Here is a 19,090-nt window from a genome sequence, read left to right as displayed (position 1 = left end):
CGGGCAGGCTACAGGAGGGTGTGGGTGAGGAAGGCTGCATGGGAGACAACATGGACCCCTGTCAGCCCTTGCCTGTGCTCCCTTCAGGACCTTGGCCCAGGTGGGCTCTTGGCCTGTCCCAACCTGACCCTCTCTCCTACACAGAAGTTCGCTCTCGGGCCTCTATTGCTGTGGCACCATTTGACTGTGAGAGCCCCTATCTGGGGGCCTCAGGCTCCCTTCCTGGAGACCCTGCCTCTTGCTCTATATTGGGGCCCCTCAACCTACATCTGTACAGAGACCCGGCTCTTCTGGGACTCCGCTGGCCCATGTATTCTACCAGCTTTCCAGAGGAAGCAGCACTGGAAGCTGAAGTGGAACTGGGCAGCCAGCTGTCTTTGAGTAGGTCTGGGCTTAGCCAGAGGCAAGAGGGCATTGCTTAGGGTCTGGCCCTCCCCTGCTGGCAGCTCACCTTCCTCCTCCCCAGCTCCTGAGGACTCCGAGGTCTCATCCCAGTGCCCATCGGCCAGTGGATCCAGTAGCTCTGACAGCAGCTATATGCCACGGCAGGCCCTGGGTAGGGGTCTTGAGGATTTGTCCTATGTAAGTATCATTTTGTCCTTTTTCCCCAGCCCAGGCCTATGCCTGCCTTTCCTTTAGGAGGAAATGGGGGTGTGTGGGCCATGGCCATACCCCAGAGATTCTACCTGGACCTTGAGTTGAGGAAACTGGCAGTCACACCTAGCTTGTCAACCACAGGTCTGAGCCTGGGCTGGAAGGCAGGCAGCGGATCAAGCAGCTTGTAGCTCCAAGAAATATCACCTTTCTCAGGATCTACTATGACCTGAATGTGGCTAGTACCTGGGCCACCTCCAGCCCACATGCACTGCGCAATTGACTACTCTTTCTGATGTCTGTACCCATTGGCAGACTGGCAGGGAACTCTCCTAGGAAGCCTGGCTGCAAGGCCTGAATGAGTGTCCTGATCCTGAGCCTCTGGCCCCATGTCCCCTTTTATCCCTTCTCCGGCTTCCAACCCAGTTACACGTTAGGATTAGGCTAGAGCAGAGTGTGTGTGGTTCCATGCTCTAAGGCTGGTGGGGCTCCAAGTCACTCTGGACAGTGACTGGACTGCTTCACCCTTCAGAAGAACCATAGGTGGTTTCCCAGCAGTTGTTTCCCAATCCCTGGTCTCAGAGCCAAGCTTCTCAAACTTAGGGGCAGTCCCACCTCTATTGTAGCCTTAACCCTTGACTGCCTTGGTTGCCCAAGCCCAGCCCTTATTTCCTGGGTCAGTTTGGTTATATTGATTCAACGCCTTTCGAAGATCTTTCAATTAGAGCTGTTATCTAAAATTATTTCACTGGTTGGTCTTTGGTGTCTCAAAGGGAGAGTCCAGGCCTTTGACTCGTTAATTATTCTTTATTTATAATAAAAATAGACTGACACACTTTCATATGGGCACATGAGTTCTTTAAATGAGCTTTGGCAGATGGGGGTATTTTGAGGGCAGCATCTCTGGTCACCTTAGCTCTCTTGTAAGTACTTGCCCAGGATAGAGTAAGAGACAGACCTAGACAGGCCCCTCTGGATGAGCAGGTCCACGCAGCGGCCATATTTCCTGGCGAAAGGCAGTGTGAGCTAGAAGGAAAGGCTCATCTTATCCCTTACTTCCTGGCTGGTTGCCTGCTGTAGCTGGGTAGGTGGGGTCCTCCCCATCTGGGCAGGGGCAGGGGTAGGGCAAGGTCTGTTGTTGGGGACCTTTGATTCTTTGGACTCAGTTCTGCCCAGAGGCATCGCACAAGCTTGTGGCTATAAGTGGCTACCAGAATGACCAGAGGATCAAAAATGTATGTTTCTGGCCACTGGTTTTCCACTTTTCTAGCTGCCAATGCTGACATTACCCTTCTAACCAATAGACTGGCCAGAGACCTAATAGTAACTGGGAACCAGGGTGTTTAGGGTGAAAAGTATTATCATAATGTACTTGATTACAAAACATACCAGATTAATGAGAAATTAGCTAAATCTTTTTTAGCTACAATGTTAAGATGAAAACTTCAAACCCTAAAATAATTCTAAGGAATCAAAAAACAAAAATAGAAAATGCGGGTCATTCCTTTGACCTCACTGAACATTTTTTTTAAAGAATGCTTTAAAGCAGTTTATATATGAAAGGAATGTGCGAAAGTGGTGATATGGCTAAGTAGGTGAAGTTGGTATTAGTGGTCAAAAAGGTCTGACTCCCAATAGTTTCTCAGATTTCAACACTCTAAAAACTTGAGCCCATGTAATGTGCTTCCCAAGCATGGCTGGAATGTTAGTGATAAAGGCAAAATTGGTACCATTGGAGGAAAAGTTAAAAAAACTAGTGGCCCGAATACTGCTTTTTGATCACTCTGGACTGATTAATTTCAGCCATTGTTTTTCCCTCCTTGGGACCAGGGACCAGAGGTCTAGCTGCCTGCCTTGCCTTCTGGGAAGTGCTGGCCTGGAAGCAAGACAGTGTCCATTTGAGGTATCCACAGGGTCACCTTTCCAAGTGGGGTACAAGTGGACCTCACCTCCACCCAGCTGTACAGGCGTTCCTGGGTGTGCCGGTCATCCTTGAAGCCGGTGATGGCCAGCAAATCCACCACAAACTGCTTGGGGCTGATGCGCAGGGTCTGCCAGGAGAGCCCCTAGTCAAGCAGGGCTGGAAGCAGCTGCCTGACACACATTTATTCCCTGCCTTTCAGAGTGGGATGCAGACCAGGGGCTTCCCTGGGTCTGCAGGAGCTGCAGAGATCAGAGGCTACTATTATTCCAAGCTACCTCTCAGTCAAGGCTTGGTCCAGATGATGCTGCCCTGTCTTCCTATCCCTGCTCTTCTTGCCACCCTTGGGCCCCTGACCTATTCCTATTGGCTTGCTTCCCCTTGCCTGCCACCACTTATCATGGGGACAGGGGACAGACAGAAAAGAGCAAGGTCTGGGACCAGTCACACATACCCATAGCCGGTTGGCCAGGGAGATCATCTTGGCTGTCATGGCTTTGGGGTCCTTTTGCCTGATGGAATCCAGGATGATGTCAGTCAGGAAACGGTGACATTTTTGTGCATAAAACATCTCTTCCCAGGATAGAGAGAAACTCAGGAAAGTCACCTCTGTGGAGGAAAGAGTGGATGTGGCCACATCTGATGTGGCTAAGGCCTTAGAGCCAACCTGGAGTAAGGAAAGAGGTGTAGGGCTCCTGAGAGAAAATTGTTTTCCTGAAGCACCCTGACTAGGGGCTCAGACATCTCCATAAGGAAGTGCAGGTCCAGGTATGGCTCCAGAGTCTCACCTCTGGGTTGGGGGCTGGCTGTAGGCGGTGTATGCCTGAGGTTGTCCATCTGTGTGGTGTAGACGATGCTGTCCTCAAAGAACATGCAGGAGCCATCGCTGCCCATCACAGGGGGGTGGGTCACTTTGAGGATGACCCCTGCGCTGTCCACCTCACTGGCCTCAGGCAAAGGCTGCTCAGGGCCAGGGATTTCTGTGAAGATGACATGGGGTGGGGGTTCTCCTTAAACTACTTCAGAACCCAAGCAGGTAGGGGACCAGCACAGTGAGTCACCCCAGCCTTCCAGCAGCTTCTGCTGCCAACTTCTTCGAAGTGGCACCCTCTGATGACAGGTACCAGTCCTGGCTCTCCTCTCTCCATTATCCTAGAAGCATTATAAGTCCAATCCTATGTTTCAGAACTCCAAGGAACTTTCCAAATCCCTCTTGAACTAAGGCTGGTGTCAACTAGAGCTGATAACACCCTAGCTGGAGGACTGGAAATTATGGAAAACTATAAAATGAGAGGAGTTTTTTTGGGTGAGCTTTTGATGCATGCCAACTCTGAAGAGTATGTTTGACAGACCAACTCAGGGCTCACAGACAAGGCCCAAGAAGACCCGTCCTTTGAAAGGAATTTGAGGGAGCAGAGAAAACAGCTCAACATGGTACTTCTCAGCAAACTCCCTCTGGGTTGTCTCCACACTCCATCACACATAATACATCTCTCTCCAGCTCCTTCTCCTTTCCATCCCACCTCAGTGATCACCCACTCCCCAGCAGTCATACAAGCCAGAAACCTGGCCCCGCTTTGGCCAGAACCTTCCCCACTTCCTCCCCCAACTGCCTAGCCTGTTGGACTTAGAATGACCTTATGCTTCTAATACTTCTGCTTCTGCTGCTGCATTTCCTCTATTCCTGGAGCAAACTTTCTGAATGCACACCTGACTTCTTGTTTAAAATGCTTCAGAGGCTGCTCACACCCCTTAGGATCAGAACAATCTACCAGGTCCTGAACTTGGCTCTCAAGACCTGTCCAGATGAATTATGTCTTCAGGTCTATTTCCTATCACTTTTCCACATGAAGCCTGGCCTCTAGCTAGACCAAAGACCTGTTTCCCCAAGCACCTGAGATTTCTTCCCCTGCTCACTCCTCAGCCCATAGCCTCATTTGTGCTCCTATTATTTCATAGATACCCTCTTCCTATATGTTTCATGCAGACTCTTAGCCTCACAAGCCATGCCTGTGTGCTGGTCATCTCTATATACTGCTTGGCAGAGCTGTGAACAGAGGGATCTAGCCCCACTCTGCTACTAATTCACTCTGTGGTCTTGGCCAAGTTTTCCCTTCTCTGGTTTTTTTTTTTTTTAATGTTTATTTCTGAGAGAGAGAGAGAGAGTATGTGCACATGGGCAGGGGAGGGGCAGAGAGAAGGGGACAGAGGTTCTGAAGCAGGCTGTGTTCAAACTCATGAACCGTGAGATCATGACCTAAGTCGAAGTTGGACACTTAACTGACAGAGTCACCTAGGTTCCCCTGCCCTCTCTGTTTTATAAGACTTAGGTCAAGGATGGGAAAGGACTCACCTTTCTCCCTTGGCTTCTGCTTGCCCCCATCCTTCAGGGTGACAGCTTTTTTCACAGGGAAATATGGCTTAAAGGTTGGCTCTGGCCCCTTGTCTTTGGCTCCAGCTCCAGCCCCTGCCTGCAGACCCGGGTCCTTCTCAGAGCCTGTGGAATGGCTTTTCCAGGAAGCTGAGGTGCTGGGCTGGGAAGCAGCCTCACTTCCTGAAGGGAGCTGCAGAGTAGCTTCTTCCATGAAGCTGCTCCGGCGGACTGGCATTGGCTGGAATTCCCACTGTTTGCAATTGACCATGTCCCATTCCCTCACCAGGGAGATGAGTTTTTGCATGGGAGTGACAGGGAGGTCTTTGGTTTCAGGTTTCTGTGTGAGGTTGACTGTACTGCATTTCTTCTTGGGAGGACTCTCAGGGTGGGCCCCCCAGTATTTGGGGTTGGCACATAGGCCAGGACAGTGGGAGTATGTGCTGGGATTGCCCGCCCTCTTGGCACCTTGGCAAGGGGACACCTGGATGGTTTGGGAGTACTGCTCAGCCTCCTCCATTTGACTGGATCTGGTCAGGGTACCCTTGGCCTTATTCCATGAAGTCCTGTCATTGCAGTCTTGGAAGTCCATAGGCATGCAGGCTGTGGTCTGGAGAGGGAGGACACAGCAGCTCTGGGAATGTTGTGCTTCCACGTTAAAGCCTCACCCAAGATCTGATAACGTGGGCTTCTAAGACTTCATTTGCTCATCCAGATCAATCCTGACCTCCACATAGATTAACTGTTAGCTTTGCTCAGCCTGGGGGTGGGGGGTGCCAGCCTGGGGGCCTCTCCTACTCCAAAGGAGCATATTATCAGCATCCTAGACCATGAGTGGCATACACTTCCCTGTATGTCTTCAGTGTTCAGACACCAATTACCATGCTAGGAATCCATGTAGGTCCTGCTATTTAATTTTGCCATGCCCCTCAGTAGTAGAGCCTACCCCTAAACCCTGTGGTGACTCTCTGAGGACAACACCAAACCAAAGAAGGTTGGGACTTACTTCTTTGGTATCTTTACTTAACTCCACCAGTGACCCTGGCCCTTCTGTCATCACGCGCAGCCTCCTCATGGGGAAAGCTTCTTCATTTTCAGATTCTTTTTCCTGGGTCCATGACCTGAAGGCTCCAAGAGGGTCCAAGTGAGCAGAACTTCTAGTTCATCTACCAGTTGGTCAGGTCTGCCCTTTGGCTAATTATCTCTAGACAGCGGCAGTGAGGGGCTCTTAAAGGCTTTTATTTAGGTCACTGGCCATTCCTGGGCCTGCTCTACCCCCTCTGCCCAAAGGAGAACAGGGAGAAGGGACTTAGGATTTCTCAAGAATACTAGAAAGGTCCAAACTCCAGAACATGGTGTCCAGAGTAAAGTTTCCTTACTTGTATGCCTCACATTGGGCAAGGGCTTCTGAGAGGGATGGAATGTGGTATTCTTCAACCTCCTTGCAGAAGAGGGGCCATTCCCTGCAAATGATAAGATCTCATCAGGTTGGGCAGCTGGGGTAAGAGTGTGAATAGAGGCATAGCCTTCAGAACTGCTGCTTTGAACAGCAATTTACATATTAGAAACAGTATAACCTTCTCCCTGAAGGCTGCAAACTCAAGGTTTTTCTCTTGTAGAAGGAAGGGATTTTATCACATGATTTCCTTCCATTTATCACTTACTTAAATTCAGATGGTAAAAACAGTTTTCCAAGTCTCAGGAAGTTGAGAATGTGTCGGAACATTTGGCCATCCCCATGGATCATCAGGGTCTGTCCGTATGTGATCCAGTATACTCTCTGAGGGTTGGATAGAAGTTCTGGATACTGCAAGGGGTTGTACACCAGACCTTGTTAGTCTGTTAGTTAAAGGGCTTGGTCTTTAGTAAGGGGTAGGCCAGTCTTCTTTAACTTCATTTTCTTGACCTTTCTAGGCTTTGGGATTTCTAGCTCCCTGTCTTGTTATATAGGGAGCAGAGCATCCAGGGACAAGAACAACCCTGCTTCAAGTTTTGCTGGTCCCTAAACCACCCTCTCACGTCATTTGTAACCCTACCCTCTGTCTTGCTCAGTCTAGGCCCCTCAGACTTGTCTCTTCCCTACCCAAACTCCGGAGGGCCTTTAAAGCATGCTGCTGATACAGTAAGTGCACTTTGGGCCATGGAGCAGGGGGAAGGTCTTATTCTAAGCAGGTAGTAGAGGCTGTGTGAGGGTCTGGTGACAGATTCTAAAGCAGCTCAGCAGAGAAGCCAAAAGGAAAGGAGGGTAGCTCTGGGACCAGCATACCTTCAGCAAGGTCTGCAGGGTGGTTGCATACCAGTGGCTTCCAACATAAACTTTGATGATCTGTTGGGGGGAATACACAGTGATTTCTGCTGTCCATTCCTCATCTAAGGAAACCAATGAGAAGGAACGTGTCACATGGCCAGAAGGGAAATTAGGGCATTTTAGTTAATAATGCATGATAAGACTCAATATATTCAGTCATGTTGCATTGCCTCCTCTGAGAAGCAGCAGAAATAGAAATCCCTGATGCCAACCTCCTCTCAGGCCTTCCCTGCAGCTCACCATACAGTTTCCTGGGTGGTGAAGTGGGTTTGGAATGGCAGCTTGGAGGGTCGGCTGGTGACTCTGGAGGTGGGAAGGGTAAGCCCTCTAAAATCCCAATCCCAAGGGCACTGGTGCTCTTCCCCAGACCCACCTCTCAAGAAAGCTGGACTAAAAAAAAAAAAAAAAAGAAAGCTGATGTTCCTGTCTACCTACATTGCCAACTGCCTCTGGTTTCTGGCTGGGTGTGTCCTCGGTGTATAACTCTTCATGTGGACGGAAGTCCCTCTGTAAGTTTGTGCTGATGGTTTGGCTAATGTCACACTGCCAGCACTCATCAAATCACTGTCAGAGGTATAGAGATCAAGCTTTTAGGCATGTCTGGAGAATCGGGATTTATTTGGGGAAGATGAATCCATGACCCTTTTCCTGGGGGAGACTAGACTTAGGCTTTGTTCTGATGTTTGGGGACCAGGTTCTAATGAGCTTTGTAATGAGTAAAAGGTGTATGTCATATAACCAAGAAGCAAGAGGTGTATCACTAGATTGTGAGCTCCATGAAGATGAGGACTGGGTCTGTTTTGCTCACTTCTCTACTCCTAGTGTCTCCTCCTTTCCTGGTATATGGTAGGTGTTCAGTAAATGTTGAATGTTGCTGAATGATAGAATACAGTGGAAACTTGATCTAAAAACTTTTTGTTAATAGCTATAGGCAGCTGGTGAAAACAGCATTGGTTTTGGATACAGATTTAAATTCCAGCTTGACCACTAGCTCACTGAATAATTTGAAGCTCCCTGAGCCTCTGCTTTATCTGTTAAATGGACCCAGGGACTGTTCCTCCCAGGATGGCTGTGAGGATCAAATGAGTACAGCATGTCAGCTCTCAAAGACCCATGTGGCCCCCTAATGAGGTCAGTCTGTACTGACCAGTCTGTACTACTTGAGGCTACTCATGGCTTGAGGTGAGGAAGGGTAACTTAACATGAATTTTCCCTCTAGGAAAACCTACAAACGTTGGATTTCCTCTCCTCTTCCATCTACAATCCCTGGCTCTGGCCAGCCTCAACTTTCCTTTTTGATACCCAAGCCCTCCTCTGATGCTAAATTCAAATAAAGAAGCTTTCTCATTTACTGAGCACATCCACGGGTGCCAGACTCTTCGGCTCCAGATGAGTCTTCAGGGCTACTTTCATCGGCTCATAGGTGATATCCCTTTTGTCCAGGAAGGCACAGAGCTCATACACCTCAGAAATAGTCTCAGTCAGGGGCAGCCGGCAAGTCCCTAGCCAGTTCCTGTTCAGAAGAAAGGCCTGTTAGAGGGAGCCTCAGCACTGCACCCCAAGGGAGTCCAGCTTGCCAACTTTTCATGTCTAGAATATCCTTAGCACTGACTCAAACCTAACCCCATTTCCTTGATTTAAACAGAAATCTGGTGATGTCTTGTAGGAGAATGAGCTTGGACACACAGACTCACCATCTTGGAACTGAGCTTGAGCTACTTCAGCAAAGCCCTCTAAATCAACTAACTGTAAGCTTCTAAGCTCTGCCTGAAGTTCCAGAAGCCAGGCCAGGGATGACCCACTCCCATTCTGCCCCCTTAAGTCTCTTCTCATGACACTCAGTGACTGTGTGGCAACCTGACATAGTCTGAGGAGATTATTTATACACTGTGTGCCCAGGAAAGAGGGTGGGGGTCTGAACATCAACTTCTGCCTCCCAAGGCACTTGTCTTTTCCTTCTGTGACATCAGGGATGGGACATCTCTGGTAGAGACGGATGGTTAGGGCCACAAAGGCCCAAAGGGCCCAGAACTGGCTAACCTCTCAGGGGCTCAGGAAAACCCACTTCTACATTTAGTTTTGGTACCCGTATATTTTGTGACCCTAAGAAAGTTAAATGCCCCACTCTAAACATCAGTTTACTTTTCCATAAAACAGGATTAGAATCTATGCTTCTGCAATAATGGGGACATTCTAAGCTTATCCCCTGAGGCACAGGCCAGGTATCACCTCTTTAAGGAAGCCTGCCTTGCTTTGCTTCTGGAGCTCACCTCCAGCCCTGGCATTTCTGTGTCTATCAAGCCTCCCAAGGGTTACAGGGAGGACCTCTGTAGGAAGGTCTGCATGGCAGGGGAAATATTGAGCATCCTAAGGGGTGTGACTGTGACCTGGTCATCTCAGCCCTAGCACAGGGCTAAGAACAGCAGTGTATTGCATGAAACAGAAATATGAAACAGTCTGAAGACTTTGAACCTTAGGAGCCCTTATGCTTTTGGAACCAGTCCTCTCCTCTAAGGCCTGGGTTTAGTGGTGGTAGTGGGAGTAGCTAAAATGATGGGTTCGTCCCCAAGGACATTACTTTCCTCTGGCTCATAGGCAGGGCCCCCAGATTTGTTCCTGGAGAAAGGCAAAGACCAGCCTAAGTGGAACTGAGCTATTCACTGAGGAGGGCCTTACTTGACATGCTGAAAGAGAACCCCGTTCCCTGTGATGTATAGTCTACTTCCATCCAGCGTGCTTTCGATGCGGAGCTGTCCCAGTGCAGAGTCTGGGTACTTGACAAGCAGACCCAGGGCCATCATGTACAACGGCTTCACAGACTCCAGGCCTGCTGCACGGCCCCCTTTCCCAGGGCTTGGGGGAGGACAGGAGGTCCGGGAACAGCCACCTGTGCAGGCGAGAATAGGGTGACTCCTAGACCCCTCACAGTCAAAACTGTATTGGAAGCTTTGGGTCTTGCTTCCTACTGCTATCTTGAATTAGTACTAAAGAAGCTGAGAAGAAGCTTATTTACTTGCATAGCCAAGTCTGGATTATCTCAAAATCTGTATAGTTTTAGGAAACTTAGGTTTAGAGGCCAAAGCTATTTGTTGGGAGGTAGGGTTGGATGGGGGATTAATCTGCTGAATCATTAACATTTGAATTTCAGAAGTTTCAGTATAGCAGCCATTTGGCCCCATCCTCAGTAGGAATCTTCCTTAGTTCCAAGCTCTGCTCTAATTAATCATCCATGGGGAAGGCAACCCCATAGCATAGAACCTGATGTGCATTACAGGCTTCTCAGACTCACAGCCCCTATCACTCCTGGGCAGAATTTTCCCCAAACACAAACTGTGTGGTGTTACTTTCAGATTGGGTATTTGGGTTGCTGGCTCATGTGCAGGACCTTGTTCTCCTGAAGTGGGCACAATGCACAGTCTATAAAATCCTGTCCCAGGGGCAACAGTGGGCCAGCAGGCAAGCTGCTAGGTGATTTTCATGGATCATACAAGACGGGTCATGCCATTTTTATCACAGATGAGGAAACTATCCTGAGAGGCTAATTAAGTACCTTGCCCCAAACTGTAAAGCTAGATGGGGCAGAGCTGGGATTTGAGGGCAACTTGGTCCATCTCCCTTAGTTATGGTGCTTTTCAAAAGACAAAAACCACACTTTGTATTTGGGGGCTGCTGCATGATTTACAGAGCATGTCTGCAAACATGCTTTCCCTGCATCTTCACATAGCTCTTGTGGAACAGATACTGCTCAGTGACCCATGTTCTCTGAGAAATAGAAGCCCTTGAAGGAGAGATTTGCATTCACCCTGTCTTAAGTAGATTGTAGACCCTGGAACAGGCTCCTGAGACCTGCTTCAGGATGCCACTAGTCCCATTTTGCCTGGGGAGGAGGCTGGGAGAGTTAGGCCTAATCACGGAAAGACCTTATTCCCATCAGTAAAGGTCTGGTGATGCACAAGCCAAACTTCACATGTGCAAGACAGTATATGTACTCAGAATGCCAGCTGAGGCCACACTGCAACACCGCTAGCTCCCTGCAACATTCACAGTAGCTTATATAGATTTGCAGGATTTGGGAAATAGGACCATGAAAATCAAATAAAAAACATGAGAGGAAACCAGAATGAGGTAGGGCTGCACTCATGAAGGCCTGGACTGGACCAAGGTCAAGAAGTGTCAGGAGCAGCCCTTTCGGCCGGAATGGCTATCTTCCAATAATTCACCAAAATGACCAACACAAAGGGAAAGGAAAGGTTTTTGCTATATGTTCTCTAGGCCTTTTAGGAAACATGGAATTGTTCCTTTGGCAATATACATGTGAATCTATAAGAAAGGTGATATTGTGGACCTCAAAGGAATGGGCACTGTTCAAAAAGGAATACACCACAAATGTTACGATGGCAAAATTGGAAGAGTCTGCAATGTTACCCAGCATGCTGGTTGGCATTGTTATAAACAAGTTAAGGGCAAGATTCTTGCTAAGAGAATTAATGTATGTATTGAGCATATTAAGCACTCAAAAAGATAGTTTTCAAAGCATGTGAAGCAAAATGATCAGAAAAAGAAAGCCAAGAAGAAAGGTACTTGGGTTCAACTGAAGTGTCAGCCTGCCCCACCTAGAGAAGCACATTTTGTGAGAAACAATGGAAAGGAGACTGAGCTGCTGGAACCCATTCCCTATGAATTCATGGCATGATAAATGTAAAAACAAACAAACAAACAAAAAAGACCTCAAGACAGTTAAAAAAAAGAAAGAAAGAAAAGGAGAGTTGGCAGGAGCAGGCAGGGATAGGCACAACAGCCAAAGGTTTTGAAGTAGGGAAACAAGGGATTTTGGGGATGGGTAAGATAACTGAAGCACTAATAGAAAATTTGCTTGAGTTTCCCATGTCCTGTAGCTATGCCTGGAAGAGGAAGGATGGCAGAGGCAGTCAGGTGCTGCAAGTTTCCAGTTGCTCACCACTTCCACAAGCCAGGCAGACCTCCCCTATCCTTGGGAAGCTTGCCCTTGGGCCCAACCTCCCTCCCTAGGACATTCAGGCCTGGTTTCCCCACCCAGACTGGGCTGAGCTATCTGCAGCTCGGTGGGAAGGCTGAGCAGACAGAGGACATACAAGGTTTCAGGCTGAGATTGTTCTTCTCAGATTCTAAGTCAACCGAAACACCCACTTCTCCCACCACCACCCAAAGCCCTAAGTGGTTGTGGGAGGAGAGATGTCTGTTCTTGGCTTTAACAGTTCAACCCTCGACTGCCCTAGAATGTCATGTTGGGGGGGGGTCAAGGTTCCCCTTGTGACATACCCATGTTCATCCGGTATAACCTTACAGCTTCAGTGAGCTCAGGGATTTCCAGAATTTCTACTTCTGCTTCTAACACATCTATGTTGGAGAAATTATCTGGTAGTAAAATCTTCTGTGAGCGTAGAAAATTCACTTGAAAAGCAAAGGGAAACAACATGAGATAAGGAGGTTATTTCTGATTTAACTGTAGGTCCAGGTTTTGGCAGGTTTGTGGTACTTCAACATATCCTAGGCTCTCCTTGTTCTGAAATAACTTCTAAACATACCTGGTTAGATAAGCTTTGAGTCTGTGGTTTCAAGGTGAAAGACCCCAAACTACTTTGTTTTCCTGTGTCTGAGTCCATGCGTGTGGCCTCTCTTGGCCTGGCCTGGAGCTCCCAGGTGAGCATACTCGTCTTGAGACTTACCCTGTGAGTCTTGACCCATTCCAAAAGAAGGAGTTGTCTTGCTGCTTACAGAGGAAGGGCCCAGCAGAGCCTGGGCTGGCAGGTGGCACTTGCAGTTTGTCCCTGCCTGGATTGCAGTGTGGGAGGCAGAGATGAAGCCAACACTAATGTACTGTTTGAATCAACTTGAAGATTCAGAAGCACATCATAGACAACTTTCCAGGTGACTGTAAGTAGGAATGGCTCGGATTCCATGAATTTGGGCCTCAGTACAACTTGGGTGTTTCCTGTCCTATTCATCTAGGCAGCAGTAGTATCTTGGAAACCGGAGCTTGTCCTAGGGTGGTGGGGGGAAGGAGGCTCTCTCTCTCCAGGGTTGAAGATCTCTTCCCTCCTTAGGCCACTAGTTCAAGCAATTTTAAAATGATTTGACCATATTCTCTCCTTCCCTTTTATTCTGGGCTTAGTGGATATGAGAGCAGGTATGGACCGTTCTTTGAAACAAAGGAAAAGGAATAGGAAACCCTATTTTCTCATTTTATGGTGAGAGGAATGGAAGCCAGGAGCCCAGGTGGATACATAAAGGCAAGCTAGAGAGTAGCTTACTTTGAAGCCAAGCTCACACCAGCTCCTGTGGCCTCTGATAACTGCAGGTAGTTACCAGTGCCCCTTTACACCCAGGCCTACCCAAATGAACAGAGAATAATATAACCCTGAGGTTTGTGGGAGTCTAATGCTGAGAATCTGTTAGCCTTCCAGAAGGCTCTGTCATGCCTCCACCATCTCAGCCCAGGGAAGCTCCTGAGGCCCAAACTACAAATCTGAGCCTCCATGGAGTGTGAGATAGGAAGGGATGGATAGACCCTACCTATCAACCCTCTACCCCAAGGACAGAACAATCACCAATGAAGCGGAATTCACTGCACTCGCACTCGATTAGGGCCACGGTTTCAGCCAGCCACAGCAGATTGTCTTCAGTCACCAGGCTTGGATACTTGGCCACTAGGTCTAGAGGCAGAAAGCAGTAGTGCACCTCCTCTTCTGTGTCCAACAATGGTGTGTCCATGAGCCCCAAAGGTGCCTTATCATGGAGGCCTGGAAGAGAATGTGCAGAGAGGCATCACCACCTCTCAGAGGCTAGGGCTCTCACTGATCCAAGGGTCCCAGAAGACGATGGAGAGATCACCCCAGAGATGGTCCCTGCCAGGTGCCTCTTTTCCCTTTCTCCCATTCTCTCTCTCTCTCTCTCTCTCTCTCTCTCTCTCTCTCTCTAATGCCAAATGCAGGAGCATGGTGGGGAGCAGGACACAGAAATGTATTTTTTCTATAATGAACGGCAGTAGGTATGTTGTAACATTTTGGCTTATGTACCCAAAGTCATTAAATTCATACCTGTTACCTGTCTGGTTCTTTCTAATTGATCAAACCAACTATTGTGACCCAAAGCCAAAATAGATGCTTTTGACTCTCTTGGAAGCTCAAAGCCCATCAGCAGTCATGAATGACTGTTCTCATGTCTCAGAGAGGCCAATCTATACTGCAAGGCATACATTAGACAGTGATCGTTTGGGGACATTCCTTGTGTGGTAGTTAGAGGTGACTTGAAAGGTTAGTGGAGGTCTCTGACTACTAGGAGGGGGCAGAATACAGCCCAGCTTTGCCCAAGTAAAACCACTATGCAGAGGAGTGAATGTGGAAGAGGATGCTTTGTTGGGTAAGCAGTCTTAAAGAAGGCATGTGCCAAGGTACAAGATCAAAGGAGATGATGGGGAGGTAAAGAAATCATCCAGAACTAGTTCAGAAATCAGAGTGTTCTCTGTATGGAAGCCACTTCTGTTAGGGTGAAGAGAAGGAAGCTGCTGTGGGCTGTAAGAAGGGTCAGCCAATGGTATACCTGTGAAGGCTGGGCTTTTTATAGGAAATTCTGAGGGTTTGCTGATACACTTCCATGTTCGCCAGTAGTTCAAAGATGCTCTCTCAGCAACAGGTATGTCTGCAGGCCGTACACGTAGGTGGTGCTTCCCTTCCTTCAGATTATCTAGAGTCTGTTAGATACATAAAATTACTACCTTGAAAATTCTAAATCATATAACTATCTACCAGTTCTGGGGCGGAGGACTAGGAAAAATAGTATGTGACTCACTTTGGTAACGTGTTTTGAAATAAATTTAGTCAGTCAGTCACACATAAATATAAAAATTTAGGTCTATAAGATGACATGCTAATATTAAAAATTTCAGTGACTATTTCTCTTATATTTTTAAACAATCGTTTTGGGTTATAATTTTATGCTGATAGAAATTTATCTTACATAAGCTAAAGAGTAATTTATATTTAATCATTAAAAGCTTGAGATTTTCTATCATTTCCCCTCAACAGTTTAAAAACCCTTTTGAACTGTTATGATTGCTGTGATCTACTTATTTTCTGTGTTAATTCTAATCCTGGAACATGACCTAAGCAGGGAATTGGAGGTGGCACAGGGTAACCACATTTTACAAAGTACTTTCACATACATTTGCTCATTTACCCTGACATAGCTCTGTGAGATAGATATGTTAATTGTCTGCATTCCCACTTGAGACAGTTGAGGTTAAAGGATTTGTGACTTGCTCAAGTAGTCTTTCATGTCCAGAGCTTCTGAACTCGAAGGAGCAGGTGACCAGGCTGAGGCTGGAGGGAAGCACCCTAGAGAGGCAGGGATGAAGCTCAGAGAAGAGAGTGGGCTCGTGCCACCCTTCACTCAAGGACCTATTTTCCCTGAAAAGTCCTGTACAGGGTATAGGATTATCATAACACTAAGCCCATTTTTCCTGTCCCTACTCTAGAAGAAAATAGTATTTTCCCATCAAATATTAGAGATAACTTGAAGAGTAGTCTTTAAAGGCACCACATGACAACTTAGTTCTCTAAGAGCCTCAAAATCAACAGAACACCTTAGATTCAGTGTGAAACTAATAAAAGAATCTGTTTCTAATCTAAACTACTCAGATGAAACTTTTGAAGTTGGTCAAAGGAATCCCGAGATTTGAGATTTGAGATCCCTCTGGTGGCCATACCTATAAACTGCACCCACATAACTGCTTAAAACTCTGAAAGGAGGGGACTCGAAGTGGGAGAATTCTTCCTCACTTTGGGTGGCTGGTGGACTTGTGGAAGGGTTGGACAACGTAGGGGTTGTGGGAAGTGCTTTCCTAAGAACAGTGCATGTGTGACACCAGAAGAGAGACTGTCATTCATTCATTTGAGACATGCTTGTGTATCACCAGAGCCACGTACACTGTGCCTGGACTCAAGGAGCTCTCAGTTTGAGGGAAAGCTAAGAAAAGACAAGAAAATCAATAATTTACATATACCGAGATAAGAGCCAGCGTTGTTTTTGAAGTTTCAGGAGCTCTAGGAACCTAGGATTTCTTTCCACAGCATTGGAAGAAAATCTAGGCTTTCTTGTCCCTTTTTGGTCAGGATTGCACACAACTTTAGCTTCTATGTGAAGCTGTCAGCTATCTTGAGGGAAACTGGTGAGAGATGGGTATGAGGGAGTAGTTGGCTTAGGCAAAGAGAAATAAAGTTGAGGTTCTAGGAAGGTGACAGACTGGACCAGTTTCTGCATCAGTGAGTGAGCAGGATTATTGAGTTAAAATAAGATGATGATATTAATATTAATAATTATCATAATAAATAATATTATAATATATAATGTGGTAGTATTTGTACTAAGAAAAGGGACAAAGAAGACAGTGATTGCACAGGAGTGACAGGACAGGGTGGGAAGATGGTAGCACAGATATATACTGAGCCACCTGCCTCTGTGCCTTGATTGTAGCTTTAAGGTGTATGGAGGTTGAGGGAGTGAGAGAGTTGAGTCTAGAGCAATAAACAAGAGCCAGAGAGTAAGACCTTGGTAAGCTGGGCCGAGGAGCTTGATATATCCCTTGGTTAAGTGAAGCCATTGAAGGATTTAAAGCAGGAGCTGTGACTTGACTGATAGTCACACTCTCTCCACTCAGCCAGCCAGCATGCCCTATGACTCTATCCCCTGCTTTTTACTCCACCTTTTTCCTCCTTTCCCTTTCCCCAGTCCTGGTCCTCTCATCCCTTGGTCCTTTCCATACACTGATCTTTCAAAATTGCAAATGAGTCCAAACTACTCTCCATCTTAAAAAACTTCTTAGCATTGCATGTGAGGTCCTTCACAATCAATGGAGGCAGCAGGATATACACAACAAGCATAGGGCCCAAACTACCTTTCCAGCTTCATCTCCTACCATTCTTTCTGTCCACACTCCATCATCAGCAACACTAAACTCTGCAAAACTCCAAAGACATGCCATGTTCTATAATGACTCCTCAATTATATATATATTATTTCCTCTTCCCCAAACACTTCTCTTCTCCCTTCTCTGCCTGAAAAGCCTGGAGCCTCCCCGAGCTAGAGTGGGTGATCTTCCTAGGTCATAAACCCTTCTAACCTTCTCTATCTGGGTCTCTGTGGCTTTGATTCAGGCCTGTTCTTTCAGCTTCTAGTCTAGAACCTGATGTATAATAAGTGCTCAACTGCTGCGTTGAATGAATGAATTCACATAAATGGAGAGCTAGAAGGCTGAGTACTCTGGAAAGAAAAGCAAAATGAGACATGAGGGAGCCCAAAATGAGCTGGAAGAGAAGCAGACTACATTTACAAAAACTGAGTATGCAAAGATGCTGAGTATCCAAAACCATAGGAAAAGCCAACATAGGATTACACTGGGCAGTGCTCAGAGAGTTCAGAGGACAGTGAAGACAGTGATTCCAACTTGGGACCTAAAGTCCAGAGGGAAGATCTAAGGGGGAGAGGGACAAAGATGAAGGAGAAGGGGACACAGTGACAGGAAGAAAAGCCTCAGCTTGAGTCTGATTGGTGATGGATCAAAAGATGTTAAGTAGCAAGAAAAGAGAGTAAAACTAGGGAGAGCCTGCAAGAGACAGGCAGACCATTAGAGACCCATGCTAAGCTGACAGCATCAGAAGAACCTGAACTTGCCATTTATCTCACTTGCAGATTCAAATCCTGAAATTCTGTCCCAGTGGAGGAAACAACAGTGCCTTTGAACAACTCTATATTGGCCGTTGTGGAAGGGACGTACTGGGGGAGGGACCCTGTCTGGGAGAACAACCTGTTGTTCTGGGCCTGGATGCCTTTGTTCGAAGTGCTGTTTGGTACCCAGCTATACCCTGTGGGGTGGGTCGGTAATGACACTCCAACTAGCTTGAGAGATGTGTTAGCTGAGGGGAGAATGATCTGTTTTATAGAAATGAAATCTCCACTTATTGCTACTTCTAGAAATATGAAGTGTGAGCTGTACCATTCTCTCCAAGAAAAATATGTTTGAAAAAATCTTAACAACAACAACATACATACAAATAAATCTCAAAAGATCACAATTCCTGCCAGTCAAGTCATGCTGCATGCACCTGGCCCAGGAGCCTTAACCAGGTTGTTTTCTAAATTCTCTCAACCAAGCCTTGCTCTGGCTTCTATAAACTCGAGGCTTTCTACTCATGGGAAGCCATTTAGGTACTATAAGAACCCAAAGAACACATTCCCTAACCCCCTCACTCTGCTTTCTTGTTCTTAGTAACACCTACTTATTTAACATCTGCTAGTCTTCCTTAGTAGATAAAACCTCCAATACCGTGGAGATCTTGCCTGTTTTGTTCTTTGCTTTATTTGCAGCACCCATAACAGTGCCTGAGGAATCTCAATACAATTTCATAGAACGAATTAAGAAATGAATGAGTGAAGAGAATTTCAGAGAGCCTAGCTTCCAGCTGTCCTTTGGCTTTGTTGACTGAAATTGTCACAGAGTATTTGGCTGGTCTCCTATGGACTTCAATTCCACTTCTGAATGGCCTGAATATTACTTCTGTGACTTTTACTATTAATACCTGTGACCTAGAAAGTTATTAGAGGGAGGATTTATTTAGGGAAATATAGACCCAAATTTAGATGGCTAATTACTAGCACAAGGATAATTAATGTTACTTTTGGCCCAGATAGTAGTGAAAAAATATGTCAATCAGAAGAAATGTTAAGACAAATGGCATGGGGGCGAGTGTGTATGTGTATATGTATAGTGCCAAAATATGGCTGACAAATGAACTACTGGAAGAACTCTAGGACTTAATGGAGGTTTTCCAAAGTACAACCAGTGCTCAGAGATGCCTTATGC

General features: G+C 46.7%; 2 protein-coding genes and 1 pseudogene across 5 annotated transcripts in view; 2 read left to right on the top strand and 1 right to left on the bottom strand.

Moving 5' to 3' along the window:
• Positions 1-1,435, top strand: part of PLEKHG4 (pleckstrin homology and RhoGEF domain containing G4) — a 46,198-nt gene extending 44,763 nt beyond the window's left edge. The window contains exons 21-23 of the mRNA XM_029925411.1: positions 145-381; positions 467-582; positions 739-1,435. Coding sequence (XP_029781271.1) covers positions 145-381; positions 467-582; positions 739-744 — 359 coding nt within the window. The 3' untranslated portion in view covers positions 745-1,435. The remainder of the gene's footprint in view (positions 1-144; positions 382-466; positions 583-738) is intronic.
• The window catches only part of KCTD19 (potassium channel tetramerization domain containing 19), a 30,023-nt gene continuing 12,314 nt past the window's right edge, over positions 1,382-19,090 (bottom strand). For 2 of the 4 annotated variants that reach the window (XM_029925403.1, XM_029925406.1), the window contains 14 exons: positions 14,773-14,923; positions 13,782-13,973; positions 12,493-12,624; positions 9,871-10,081; positions 8,547-8,707; positions 7,153-7,256; positions 6,551-6,693; positions 6,266-6,349; positions 5,893-6,007; positions 4,869-5,496; positions 3,304-3,495; positions 2,970-3,124; positions 2,544-2,645; positions 1,382-1,620 (listed from right to left, as the gene is read on the bottom strand). In XM_029925403.1, the coding sequence (XP_029781263.1) occupies positions 1,507-1,620; positions 2,544-2,645; positions 2,970-3,124; positions 3,304-3,495; positions 4,869-5,496; positions 5,893-6,007; positions 6,266-6,349; positions 6,551-6,693; positions 7,153-7,256; positions 8,547-8,707; positions 9,871-10,081; positions 12,493-12,624; positions 13,782-13,973; positions 14,773-14,923 (2,484 nt within the window). In that variant the 3' untranslated portion in view covers positions 1,382-1,506. The remainder of the gene's footprint in view (positions 1,621-2,543; positions 2,646-2,969; positions 3,125-3,303; positions 3,496-4,868; positions 5,497-5,892; positions 6,008-6,265; positions 6,350-6,550; positions 6,694-7,152; positions 7,257-8,546; positions 8,708-9,870; positions 10,082-12,492; positions 12,625-13,781; positions 13,974-14,772; positions 14,924-19,090) is intronic. The other 2 variants (XM_029925405.1, XM_029925404.1) reach the window with 2 other exon arrangements.
• LOC115280479 lies at positions 11,419-11,887 on the top strand (annotated as a pseudogene).

This window comes from Suricata suricatta, chromosome 16 (genome assembly GCF_006229205.1).
Source record: "Suricata suricatta isolate VVHF042 chromosome 16, meerkat_22Aug2017_6uvM2_HiC, whole genome shotgun sequence".
Taxonomy (NCBI): domain Eukaryota; kingdom Metazoa; phylum Chordata; class Mammalia; order Carnivora; family Herpestidae; genus Suricata; species Suricata suricatta.
This window is presented reverse-complemented; position numbering and strand designations above follow the sequence as displayed.